At 41.8% G+C, this 13,767-nt stretch overlaps 3 protein-coding genes across 3 annotated transcripts; all 3 read right to left on the reverse strand.

The window, feature by feature from the left end:
• Window positions 1-6: 6 nt before the first annotated feature.
• LOC118408906 (zinc finger protein 84-like) lies at window positions 7-3,797 on the reverse strand. Its single transcript, XM_035809764.1, has 2 exons — window positions 3,626-3,797; window positions 7-2,215 (listed from the first exon to the last, which is right to left on the reverse strand). The coding sequence occupies exon 2, from the start codon at window positions 2,206-2,208 to the stop codon at window positions 844-846; it is 1,365 nt and encodes a 454-aa protein (XP_035665657.1). The 5' UTR covers window positions 2,209-2,215; window positions 3,626-3,797; the 3' UTR covers window positions 7-843.
• Window positions 3,798-5,043: 1,246 nt separating this feature from the next.
• On the reverse strand, window positions 5,044-7,744 carry LOC118408882 (zinc finger protein 37 homolog). The gene is made up of 3 exons (XM_035809742.1): window positions 7,651-7,744; window positions 6,105-6,556; window positions 5,044-5,156 (listed from the first exon to the last, which is right to left on the reverse strand). Exons 2-3 carry the CDS (start codon window positions 6,547-6,549, stop codon window positions 5,044-5,046), a joined length of 558 nt encoding a protein of 185 aa, XP_035665635.1. The 5' UTR covers window positions 6,550-6,556; window positions 7,651-7,744.
• Window positions 7,745-8,856: 1,112 nt separating this feature from the next.
• On the reverse strand, window positions 8,857-11,227 carry LOC118408883 (zinc finger protein 501-like). Its single transcript, XM_035809743.1, has 5 exons — window positions 11,095-11,227; window positions 9,990-10,072; window positions 9,605-9,731; window positions 9,220-9,310; window positions 8,857-8,917 (listed from the first exon to the last, which is right to left on the reverse strand). Exons 1-5 carry the CDS (start codon window positions 11,225-11,227, stop codon window positions 8,857-8,859), a joined length of 495 nt encoding a protein of 164 aa, XP_035665636.1.
• Between the last annotated feature and the right edge of the window lie 2,540 nt (window positions 11,228-13,767).

Below are 13,767 nucleotides of genomic sequence, written 5' to 3' on the forward strand. Positions count from 1 at the left end.
TACACGTTTCAGTCATAAAGCCGATTACTGTTAAAACTAACAGAAAACTGCCCACATACAGCTGCATATACTTATTGCTAACTGAATTACATCATAGAATACAACAATTCGTGTACAAGTTGTACATTTAATAGTGGACACATATTCACCCAAACTTTAACGTGTCAAAAACATGTGTTAGTGCTAATACTGGATAATCAAATAGTTCATCGAGACAGAAACATTGAAAAAATGACATTATGTTATATTCTAGATACATGCTAATAAAGACATAAAATAAAGCCTGTACTGATATAAATATCTTCTAACACGTCTATTCTTAATCAGATAAGAGGTCACAACTGTTCTTAACAACATATTAAGATTTTGCTCCAAGAACAATACGAACCTACAGCTTAACTATGAAACATGCTCCGGGGCTGGGAAGCATGTTGGAAGACTACAATTTTCATCTTTCGGGCGTTGCAGAAGGGTACACTTTTCAGGACAATCGGACCCTATAATGTACATCAGAACAAAACAAAAATTAGTAACAAATGTCAGATGTTACTAACATATTTTTCTAAATGGAAATATCAACGGGATTTTGTGCTGCGAAACAGTCATATTGCTCTGATTTGTTTTTTGCCCCATACCCACCCTTCCCACACATGTAGGGCTTCTCGCAAGTGTGTTTTGTTACATGGATGTCCAAGGGGCTTTCTGTGAGGCAGAATAGTCGCACTGGTCATACTTGTAGGGTTTTATGTGGCGTGAGTTTTGATATGTACGGACAGTTCATCCTTAAATTGTAGCTGCCCTGAACCCGCATTTATCACAGATGTAGGGTTTCTCCAGGGTATGTTATCCAAGGTGGTCCTCTAAGGAAGATTTCCTTGTTGCAGAATAGTCACACTGGTCACACTTGAACTTGAAGGGTTTCTCTCTAGTGTGTCTCAATACATGTTGGTCCAAGTGTGATTTCCGTGCTGCCACATAGTCACACTGGTGACACTTGTAGGGTTTTTCTCCTGTATGAGTTCGCATGTGCATGGATAGGTCTGACTTGTGAGCTGCCCTGTACCCACACTCCCCACACATGTAGGGTTTCTCACCGGTGTGTTTGGCTAGATGTCTGTCCAAGTTGGACTTACATGTAGCAGAATAGTCACACTGGTCACACTTGTAGGGTTTTTCCCCTGTGTGAGTTCTCATGTGTTTCAATAGGTGAGACTTCTTCGCTGTCCTGTACCCACACTCCCCACACATGTAGGGTTTCTCACCAGTGTGTTTTGTTATGTGGTCATCCAAAGTGGATTTACTTGCTGCAGAATAGTCGCACTGGTCACATTTGTAGGGTTTCTCACCAGTATGAGTTCTCATATGGTTTAATAAAGTAAATTTCAGAGCTGTTCTGAACCCACACTCCCTACACACGAAGGGCTTCTCTCCAGTGTGTTTTGTTAGATGTCGGACCAAAGCGCATTTTTCTGCAGCAGAATAGTCACACTGGTCACACTTGTAGGGTTTTTCTCCGGTATGAGTTCGCATATGCCGGGATAAGTGAGACCTGTCAGCTGTCCTGTACCCACACTCCCCACACATGTAGGGCTTTTCACCGGTGTGTTTCAATAGATGACTGTCCAAATGATATTTCTGTGTTGCAGAATAGTCACACTGGTCACACTTGTAGGGTTTCTTTCCTATGTGGGTTTTCATATGTCTGGACAAATGAGACTTGCGAGCTGTCCTGTACCCACACTCCCCACACATGTAGGGTTTCTCACCGGTGTGTTTTGTAAGATGTCGGTCCAAATGGGATTTCCGTGCAGCAGAATAGTCACACTGGTCACACTTGTAGGGCTTTTCACCAGTATGAGTTCGCATGTGTTGGGATAGGTGAGACTTCTTTGCTGTCCTGAACCCACACTCCCCACACATGAAGGGTTTCTCAGTATTGACTTCAGGCATGCGACTTTCCACCCGTTGATGTGACGACGAGCCAGTTTTCCTAACCTTCCCATGAAACGTTTCCTGGCATGAAGCTGCTTCTTCCCAGTCCTGCTGCCGGCCCGCGTCTGCTGTCTGGCCCTCCCTGCTGATGGTCTCGTTCCCAGGGTGGCCAGTGAGCAGACCTTCAGTCTCGTCCCCAGGGTGGCTAGGACCAAGATCTTCAGTCTCGTTCCCAGGGTGGCAAGGACGTAGACCTTCCGAACTGGGATCAGCCATCGCTTTTCTGATGTGGGAAAAAAGTGGCAGATGGAAAAGACTTAAACCTGACAAATGTGTTGTCCCAATGGAATAGATGTTTGTTTGTTTGTTTGTTGTAGACACTGCCCCAGTAACATGATAGTTGGTGTGTGTTACTGAGTTGTTGTTTTTCTGGTGTGACTATGTTGCCTATGTTAACGTTGTTGCTACAGGCTCCTAGTCCTCTGTGGGAAGGGTGATACTTTTAGATTTAACGTTACATAGTCCACATTTAAACAGCTACCACATTATCATCATTCAAAGCCAAAGCCTGGCTCTCCCTCGGAGATCCATTCTCTGTGAACTAATGTGATTTTCTTTGTGTACAGATTGTTTATATTACGTATATGATGTAAATTTGTAACCGTTTTGCTTATACAATGTAAGTTAATGCTAGTGATTTTATATTAACAATGTTTATTGCAACAATTGTATTTGTAATATGTATGTATTCTTCTCTCCCAGGGTTAGCCCTTGGCAATAGCCTACGGCTAGTTGGGCAGCCCTGGCTGTATGCATACTTTGCATTATAGGTACGCATTACATGATACAGCTCAAAAATTTCATAACAATATCCACAGATTTCATCGTACTCATCATTTGTTATAGAGAACTCATTGAGTTCGTCAGGCCAGGTAGGAACAAGGTAGTTCCCTTTTAGGCCGTTTTACGTCCCTTCCGAAAGACGATAGCAATCCCTTACAACATGTCCGAGCCGAGCCGACCCTAGGCCACGGAGACATGGTGTTTTAGTTGTCAACAATGAAAGTTACACATTCAGGTAGTCAGATTTACCTAAAATCAGTTAAGCAAGCAACTGGATATAATTTTGGAAACGGCCAGACGTTTCAGATAGCATCCACTACATAAGCCTTCTCACACTAGTTACCACGCATGCGCGGGTGAAAGGAACTCTGGGTAATATGTCAGAGTTGAAGGCACATAGAAAATGGTCTAGAAAATCAACATTCTGCCATTTTGCAGGCGTCATTACGTTCGGACATTGTTACGCAACAATGGTAGAGACGTAAGACTGTTTACGTCTGTGTGCCTTCAACTTTGACATATTACCCAGAGTTCCTTTCACCCACGCATGCGCGTTGACTAGTGTGAGAAGGCTTATGTCGTCAGTGTCATCAAGGACTGAGCAGATATGTTTTTATGAAATGTAACAGATGTTACCCGAAACGTTTGACCGTTTCCAAAATCATATACAGTTGAGTAACTGCTATTTCGCGTATTTTTGGTCTCTTCGAAATGTGTGTGCACAGAGCATTGCCCCCCTCCCCACCCATCCGCAGACGTACGCGCAATATCTTTAAAACAGATAAAGGGCGTTTCATTCACGACTCTTTAAACATTGACAAAGACTTCACAAGGCGGTTGACACTCTTACCTCGTCCGTGTTGTCTGGAAGTACCGTAAAAATTGCGTCTTTCGTACTGGAACAAAGCGACACTGCACTAGTCACATCCGGGGTTGTGCGAAGGTGAAAGGTCAAAGTTTACGCAAACCCGATTACCCCAGCTCGTGACCTCAGTAACAAATCGCAGATCGACGGAGTTGCGGTAGGAATAAATGTGTAGTAAAATTGCAACCTCAACGCTATTATATACTTACTTTGCGTTATCAAAGTCTTTTTTGGGATTAGGAATTAGTGTTAATCGTGATTGCAATACACCGATTTTACACGTTCTGTTACATCAGTTCACGTATTCATTATAACGTTAATAATAATGGAAAGTTTATTTGCGATTTCTTACCGGAGGGCTAATTGCAACAAGGTATTCAATATATGCAATTGTCACTTAAATGAACGCAAATCCCTCTCTTATTTTTACCGTATAATAAAACGTAGAATCAATCAAAGGTAGTCGTTTATAACAAAAACATTTATTCCTCAAAACTGAACATGGATGTTAGTGTATCCCACAATTCGTGCTCAGAGAAATTGATGGTTAAAAAGTATGTTTTCACATTGTTGATACTAAAAAGAGGAAACCGGTATCGAAGGTCCTCCCATATTACTGAGCGATTATGAACAGAATTGTTACACGTTTCAATCATAAAGGCCTTTTTTAAGCCGTCCTGTTAAAACTCACAGAAAACGTCAAACATACAGCTGTATACACACATTGCTAACTGCATTACATCATGGAATACAACAATCGTGTACAAGTAGTGCATTTAATAGTGGATACATATTTATCCAAACTTTAACGTAACAAAAACGTGTGTTAGTGCTAATACTGGATATCAAATAGTTCACCGAGACACAAACGTTGAGAAAATGACATTATGTTATATTCTAGATTCATGCTAATAAAGACATAAAAAAAACCTGTACTGATAAACATATTTTGCAATATCTTCTAACACGTCTATTCTTTATCAGATAAGAGGTCACAATTCTTTTTTTCAACAACAAGAGAAGATTTTGGTCCAAGGAAAATATGAACCTACATCGTAACTATGAAAACATGCTCCGGGGCTGGGAAGCATGTTGGAAGACTACAATCTTCATCTTTCTGGCGTTGCAGAAGGATAAACTTTTCAGGACAATCTGACCCTACCATGTAAATCAGAACACAAAAATCAGTAAGAAGGGTCAGATGCTACTAACATGTTCTTCTAAATGGAAATACCAACGGGATTTCTGTGCTGCGAAACAGTCATATTACTCTGATTTGTTTTTTGCCCCATACCCACCCTTCCCACACATGTAGGGCTTCTCGCAAGTGTGTTTTGTTACATGGATGTCCAAGGGGCTTTTATGCGAGGCAGAATAGTTGCACTGGTCATACTTGTAGGGTTTTATGTGGCGTGAGTTTTGATATGTACGGACAGTTCATCCTTTGTAGCTGCACTGTACCCGCATTTATCACACATGTAGGGTTTCTCCTGGGCATGTTCTCTAAGGTGGTCCTCTAAGGAATATTTCCTTGTTGCAGAATAGTCACACTGGCTACACTTGAACTTGAAGGGTTTCTCTCTAGTGTGTCTCAATACATGTTGGTCCAAGTGTGATTTCCGTGCTGCCACATAGTCACACTGGTCACACTTGTAGGGTTTGTCACCTGTGTGGGTTCTCATGTGTATGAATAGGTCGGATTTGCTAGCTGTTCTGTACCCACACTCACCACACATGTAGGGTTTCTCTCCAGTGTGTTTCAATAGATGAATGTCCAAAAGGGATTTCCGTGCTGCAGAATAGTCACACTGGTCACATTTGTAGGGTTTTTCCCCTGTGTGAGTTCTCATGTGTTTCGATAGGTGAGACTTCTGAGCTGCCCTGTACCCACACTCCCCACACATGTAGGGTTTCTCACCAGTGTGTTTTGTTATGTGGTCCTCCAAATGGGATTTCTCACCAGTATGAGTTCTCATATGGTTTAATAAAGTAAATTTCCGAGCTGTTCTGAACCCACACTCCCCACACATGAAGGGTTTCTCTCCAGTGTGTTTTGTTAGATGTCGGACAAAATCACATTTTTGTGCAGCAGAATAGTCACACTGGTCACACTTGTAGGGTTTTTCTCCGGTATGAGTTCTCATATGTTTGGATAAGTGAGACCTGTCAGCTGTCCTGTACCCACACTCCCCGCACATGTAGGGTTTCTCACCGGTGTGTTTCAATAGATGACTGTCCAAATGATATTTCTGTGTTGCAGAATAGTCACACTGGTCACACTTGTAGGGTCTTTTTCCTGTGTGTTTTGCTAGATGGGAGTCCAAATAGTATTTCCGAACTGCAGAATAGTCACACTGGTCACACTTGTAGGGTTTCTCTCCTGTGTGGGTTTTCATATGTCTGGACAAATGAGACTTGCGAGCTGTCCTGTACCCACACTCCCCGCACATATAGGGTTTCTCACCGGTGTGTTTTGTAAGATGTCGGTCCAAATGGGATTTCCGTGCAGCAGAATAGTCACACTGGTCACACTTGTAGGGCTTTTCACCAGTGTGAGTTCTCATATGTCTGGATAGGTGAGACTTCTTTGCTGTCCTGAACCCACACTCCCCACACATGAAGGGTTTCTCAGTATTGACTTCAGGCATGCGACTATCCACCCGTTCTAGCTGTGATGACGAGCCAGTTTCCCTGACCTTCCCATCAAACGTTTCCTGGCATGAAACTGGTTCTTCCCAGTCCTGCTGCCGGCCCGCATCTGCTGTCTGGCCCTCCCTGCTGCTGGTCTTGACCTCAGGGTGGCCAGTGAGCAGACCTTCAGTCTCGTTCCCAGGGTGGCTAGGGCCAAGATCTTCAGTCTCGTTCCCAGGGTGGCAAGGACGTAGACCTTCCGAACTGGGATCAGCCATCGCTTTTCTGATGTGGGAAAAAATGACAGATGGAAAAGACTTAAACCTTGCAGCCGTGTTTTCCTACAATGTAAGTTAATGCTAGTGATTTTATATTAACAATGTTTATTGCAACAATTGTATTTGTAATATGTATGTATTCTTCTCTCCCAGGGTTAGCCCTTGGCAATAGCCTACGGCTAGTTGGGCAGCCCTGGCTGGATGCATACTTTGCATTATAGGTACGCATTACATGATACAGCTCAAAAATTTCATTACAATATCCACAGATTTCATCGTACTCATCATTTGTTATAGAGAACTCATTGAGTTCGTCAGGCCAGGTAGGAACATGGTAGTTCCCTTTTAGGCCGTTTTACGTCCCTTCCGAAAGACGATAGCAATCCCTTACAACATGTCCGAGCCGAGCCGACCCTGGGCCACGGAGGCATGATGTTTTTAGTTGTCAATGAAAGTTACACATTCAGGTAATCAGATTTACCTAAAATCAGTTAAGCAAGCAACTGGATATAATTTTGGAAACGGCCAGACGTTTCAGATAGCCTCCACTACATAAGCCTTCTCACACTAGTTACCACGCATGCGCGGGTGAAAGGAACTCTGGGTAATATGTCAGAGTTGAAGGCACATCTAGAAAATGGTCTAGAAAATCAACATTCTGCCATTTTGCAGGCGTCATTACGTTCGGACATTGTTACGCAAATCGAAACAATGGTAGAGACGTAAGACTGTTTACGTCTGTGTGCCTTCAACTTTGACATATTACCCAGAGTTCCTTTCACCCACGCATGCGTGTTGACTAGTGTGAGAAGGCTTATGTCGTCAGTGTCATCAAGGACTGAGCAGATATGTTGAAGATGTTTTTATGAAATGTAGCAGATGCTACCCGAAACTTTTGACCGTTTCCAAAATCATATCCAGTTGAGTAACTGCTATTTCGCGTATTTTTAGGTCTCTTGGAAATGTTTGAGCACAGAGCACTGCCCCCCTCCCCACCCATCCGCAGACGTACGCACAATATCTTAAAAACAGATAAAGGGGGTTTCATTCACGACTCTTTAAACAATAACAAAGACTTCATAAGACGGTTGACACTCTTACCTCGTCCGTGTTGTCTGGAAGTACCGTAAAAATCGCGTCTTTCGTACTGGAATAAAGGAACACTGCACTAGTCACATCCGGGGTTGTGCGAAGGTGAAAGGTCATAGGTTATGAAAACCTGATTACCTCAGCTCGTGACCTCTGAGCAGATCGCAAATTGACGGAGTTGCGGTAGGAATAAATGTGTAGTAAAATTGCAACCTCAACGCTACCATATACATATTTTGCATTATCAAAGTCTTTTCTTTAGGTAAGAAATACGTGTTAATCGTGATTGTAATACATTGACACCCTTTCTGTAACATCATTTCACGTATTCAATATACTTCAAGGAAAGGGACAATTGTACGTGGATTCAGTACGCAAATCTCTCTCTTATTTTTGCAGTATACCAATAATATAGAATCAATCAAAGGTACTCGTTTATATAAAATCTATAAGAAAAACATTTATTCCTCAAAACTGAACATGAATGTTAGTGTACCCCACAATTCGTGCTCAGAGAAATTAATGGTTGAAAGTATGTTTTCATATTGTTGTTGATTTCGATCTAATAATAACAAAAGGAAAACCTAATACTTTTCAATCATAAAGCCGAGTACTGTTAAAATTCACAGAAAAAAACTCCCCCTACACAGCTGCATATACACGTTGCATACTGCATTACATCATAGAATACAATGACAAATCATGTAACAGTAGACCTTTTAATAGTGGATACATATTTGTGCAAACTTTGATATATATGTAACGTGTATGTTAGTGCTAAAACTAGAAATCAAATAGTGTGCAGAGACACGAACATAAAAAAAATGATAATTTGTTACATTCTACATTCATGTTAATAAGGATTTAAGTAAAGCGTCCAACGAAAAATAAATCCTATCATCTACGCTATCTTATACCAAATACATTACAGTACAAACCAAGTCAGTTTATACGCCTTACACTCATCATACATGTGAGATTTCTTTCCATTCGGCTTTCCCACCGGGTCATCGAAAATAGGATTTGAGTAAGGCGTACAGTGACACTTCAATTACCCTTGATCAGATAAGAGGTAACAAGTCTTTGCGAGAACAACAGAAGACTTTTGGTCCAAGGCAAAAACGGAATTGCAATATGTCCTAAAAGCATGTATGAACAAACAGATGTTATTCATCATCTAAGCTATCATATACCAATTATATTACTTCTACACGTTCTTCATATATTAGGGTCATCCAAAGGGGCTTTCTGTGCTGAAGTATAGTCGCACTGGTCACACCTGTCAGGTTTTTATGCTGTGTGAGTTTTGATCTGTTTCGGAAAGCTCATTCTTTCTAGCTGCCCTGTCACTGGTCACACATGTACGGTTTCTCTTTTACCTGTATGAGTTCTCATATGTCTGGATAAGTTGGACTTGCAAGCTGTCCTGAACCCACACTCACCACACATGTAGGGTTTCTCGCCAGTGTGTTTTGTTAGATGTCGGTCCAAATTGAATTATGTGCTGTAGAATAGTCGCACTGGTCACACTTGTGGTTTTTTTCTCCTGTATGAGTTCTCATATGTTTCGACAGGTCTGACTTGTGTGTTGTTCTGTACCCACACTCCCCACACATGTAGGGTTTGTCTCCGATGTGTTTTGTAAGATGATGGTCCAAAGAGGATTTGTGCGCTGCAGAATAGTCACAATGGTCACACTTGTAGGGTTTTTGTCCAGTATGAGTCCTCATATGTCGGGATAAGTCAGACTTGTGAGCTGTCCTGTACCCACACTCCCCACACATGTAGGGCTTTTCACCAGTGTGTCTTGCTAGATGTTGGTGTAAAGTGGATTTCTTTGTTGCAGAATAGTCACACTGGTCACACATGTAGGGTTTCTCTCCAGTGTGTTTTGTTAGATGCTTGTCTAAAGTAGATTTTAGTGCAGCAGAATAGTCACACTGGTCACATTTGTAGGGTTTATCACCAGTATGAGTTCTCATATGTTGAGATAGGGTACACTTTTTTGCTGCCCTGTACCCACACTCCCCACACATGTAGGGTTTCTCTCGAGCTCCGGTGTGTTTCAATAGATGGTAGTCCAAAGTTGATTTCTGTGCAGCAGAATAGTCACACTGATCACACTTGAAGGGTTTTTCACCTGTATGAGTTCTCATATGTTGGGATAGGTCTGACTTCTTTGCTGTCCTGTGTCCGCACTCTCCACACATGTAGGGTTTGTCACCGGTATGTTTTGTTAGATGGTAGTTTAAAGAGGATAGTAGTGCTGCAGAATAGTTGCACTGGTCACACTTGTAGGGTTTTTCACCGGTATGAGTTCGCATATGTGAGGATAAGTCTGCATTTTGAACTGTCCTGTACTCACACTCCCCACACATGTAGGGTTTGTCGCCAGTGTGTTTCATTAGATGTCGGTCCAAACTGGACTTGCGTCCTACAGAATAGTCACACAGGTCACACTTGAAGGGTTTTTCGCCTGTGTGGATTCTCATATGTCTGGATAGGTGAGACTTCTTTGCTGTCCTGTACCCACACTCACCACACATGTAGGGTTTCTCACCAACAGTGTCTGTTGTCTTGTTTTGAAGTAGAGTTTCGTCGGGATCCTCTGTTTGTAAACATGAGGACAAGGAATCAGTCTTCTCAACCTTCACATCAAAAGTTCCCGCGCATGAAGCTTTGTCTTCTCTGCCATGCTGTCCGGTTATGTCTGCTGTAGGAATTCGAATACATTTATGAATTTATGAAGCCATTGCAAACACAACATTAAGTATTCATTTACCAACATTCAGAATTATTTACAATCAAAAGAAATCTGAAAAGTTAAGACACATGCATCATCAAAAGAAGCCTTAGAAAACTCAGTTAAACGCATGTCTTAAAATATTGTCTTTAGGTTGGGATCATAGAAAATAGGAGTTTTCTTTTACACAACCAGTTATTCTCACCTGCTGACGTTTCGATGTCTCTCAGACTCCTTTCTCAGAGCTTTTTACTTGAGTTCTGCTTTTCGCCACTACTAGTATAGTATTTTCTCGCCGCAAAAGCTACAACTACATCGGCTACATATAGCGGTGTAAAGCAGAACTCCAGTCAGAAGCTCTGGGGAAGATGTCTGAGAGACGTCGAAATGTCAGCTTAGGTGGGAGATGAACTGGTTGTGTAAAAGTTTTATCGTATATAATGTTATATGTGCTGGTTCAAATGATTATTGTTGGTGCTAACAATTTTTTGTTGAGTAGGTAAACCAGGTAAGGCATGGTACCTACCTACCTACCTAGTCCCTTGACCTCCAGGTCGTTGGGGGGACAAGGTAGACATGAAGATCGAGATGGTACTTTTGCTATATCTAGCTGTTCTACATTTGCATTGTGTTATCTGATATTTAGACATAAGAGCCTTGCCCTTGAGACTTACGTGGTTTTGCAGCAGCCAATTTGAGAAAAGCGTGCTTACCGGTAATACTTGTCTGGTCCTCCCTGCTGTATGTCTCGTTCCTAGAGTGGCCAGGGACCAGATCTTCAGTCTTGTTCCCAGGATAACCAGCAGACAGACCTTCAGTAGAACGTTCACAGCTGAGATCAGCCATTTCTTTTCTGTTGTGGAATAAAAAATGACAGAAGGAATAAGACATTTTACCAGATGCATGTGTAGTCCTAACAGAATGTACTGAATAAAACAGACACAGAGAAGCGATATGTTCAAATCTACTTGCGATCTAACTTAAAATCTACAAAATTTGAAAGATTTGAGAGGCAGCCAGATATAACCTGTGCTGCGTGGTCACGGAAGGTGTCGACTCTGAGACTGTATGGTAAACGGATTGGGAAAGATTTCTATTTCGTGCATAATTGCGCCCCATTACGCAACTGCCCTTCTAGTGTGAGCCGGCTGCATTTCTGTGACCTCCGCAGAGCGGCGTTCCAAAGTGGTCGTGAGAGGGCGATGCGCCGACGGGATTTTGTTGTTTTTCAATATTTTGTGGCTTGTACCCTGAACTCGAACATATCCGTTTTTGGTATTTCTAAAGTGCACCCTACTATATTGTTTTCCGCGTCGAAGCCAGTCACCTTGAGGCCCTTGACTATAGAAATCCCCATAGGCCGAAAACTGTGTTCTGCTACCTTAATTGAACATTCTTCTGTAACTTGTATTCCTGTCAAGTTATTACAACACAATAGGTCAAGTTTGATTTGCACCGATAAAAATTGTTGTGAAAACGACAAATGAAAAGTCTGCAGAAAATTTAAGGAGCATTGTGCGCCGACAAAGACTTTTCAAACCTTCAAAGACTTTCAACCTTCACATGAAACCATTCTGCAACCTTGGGACATGTATGTGCACAGAGCACCGCCCCCCTCCCCACCCATCCTCACAAGATCGTGCAGTATCAGCAGGATAGATAAAAGGGGGTTCACTCACTACTCTTTAAATAAAGACAAAGACTTCGTGAGTAGGTTAACATTCTTACCTCGTCCGTGTTGTGTAGAAGTACCGTAAAATTCGTGTCTGTCGTACTAGAGAGAGGCGGGAATTGCGGAACATAACACCAAACTCGCCACATCCGGGGTCTTCCGAAGGTGAAAGGTCAAAATGGTGCAAACCTGATAACCCAGTTCACTCGGTAACCGATCGCAGATTGACGAATTTGGGCTTGGAATAAATGTGTAGTAAAATCGTGGTCTTAACGGTATTATATCTTCATCGCATTATCTATGTCTTCTAATTCTAGTGGAAGTAAGTGCGTTTTTTTAAATTTCTTGATGATTTACAGCATTTTACCCTTTCTGCTACATATTCAATATGTCGCTGTCTTGGAATGGTTAACGCCCAGGCGAGTAAACTGGAAAGACAGGTTTGCAACACTTAAAGGATTAAAGTATTTCACCTTCGGAAAACCCCGGATGTGTCGAGTTGGCGTTCTGTTCCGCTGTTCCTGCCTCTAGTACGTCGGAGACACGATTTTTACAATCCCTCCTCACAACACGGACCAGGTGAGAGTGTTAATCGACCCATGAAGTCTTTGTGTTTGTTGAAAGAGTCGTGATTGTAACCCCCTATATCTATCTTGCAGATACTTCATGATCTTCTGTGAATGGGTGTGGGAGGGGGGGTGGGCGGTGCTCTGGCTGTTTAAACCTTTATTTATTCATGAAAGCTCAACTCGTCCGGCAGGGTGCTTTTCATTGAGGTCATGAGGGAAGAGGCAAGAGTCAGACATAGTATATAACAGCAAGGAGGTAAAAAAAAACCTCCTTGATAACAGAGATACAGTTACATCGTTTAGAGTCCTTCATATAACTTTAAGTCCTATAAGTCTATATATATACACAGTTTTTACATAGATACAAAGAAAGTAACTGTTAGATTCAAGCCCGTTCATTTGGCCGTTCCCATTACTTTAAGAGTTTCTGTGCACTGAGACGTTCCAAGGTTTTAGGACTCAGTATATGTGACCTTTGGAGACAACACAGGGTTAGAAGATGTCCCACATATTCCCATTGTAAAGAGGGCGAAAATATTTTTAAAAGTAGATTTTTTTTTGGGGGGGGGGTCTGTTATTTTGTAGATAGTGCTAGTATTCTCTACTTCAACACATAATGATGCCGTGCTTCATAGACTTAGATAGAGGTAATCTACAACAAATTCATCATCATTACAAATTACAAAGAGTCAAATGGCTAAGGATATGAGTATTGTGCTTAAGATGTTCTGGTTCGCGACTTAATTGGTGCCAGTATGTGTACATTATCGTTGTTTTATTATCTGTACTCGGAGTCTGATTTTAACATGCACTGCTGATGTTTGTAAAAAATCAACCCAGTGGACATGCTCTAAACATTTTACACTGCTAGCTGATTCTCAAGAAAATTGAAAAAAAAATACATGTGTGTGTATATATATTTTATCCGCGTCAACGCCAGTCACCTTGTGATCCTTTAAATGTAGGAATTCTCAAAGGCCGAAAACTGTGTTCTGCAACCTCAGCAAAGCTGAAAATGACATTATGAGTGGTCTAGAACAGCCAAAGAAGAAAGAAGGGACAGAACAAGAGGGGTTGGTCACCATTAAATGTGTTGCATAAGAATAAACCAAATAGAGGTTTGTAAGGCTAAACTATGTGAAAGT

This window comes from Branchiostoma floridae, unplaced genomic scaffold (assembly GCF_000003815.2).
Source record: "Branchiostoma floridae strain S238N-H82 unplaced genomic scaffold, Bfl_VNyyK Sc7u5tJ_490, whole genome shotgun sequence".
NCBI lineage: Eukaryota > Metazoa > Chordata > Leptocardii > Amphioxiformes > Branchiostomatidae > Branchiostoma > Branchiostoma floridae.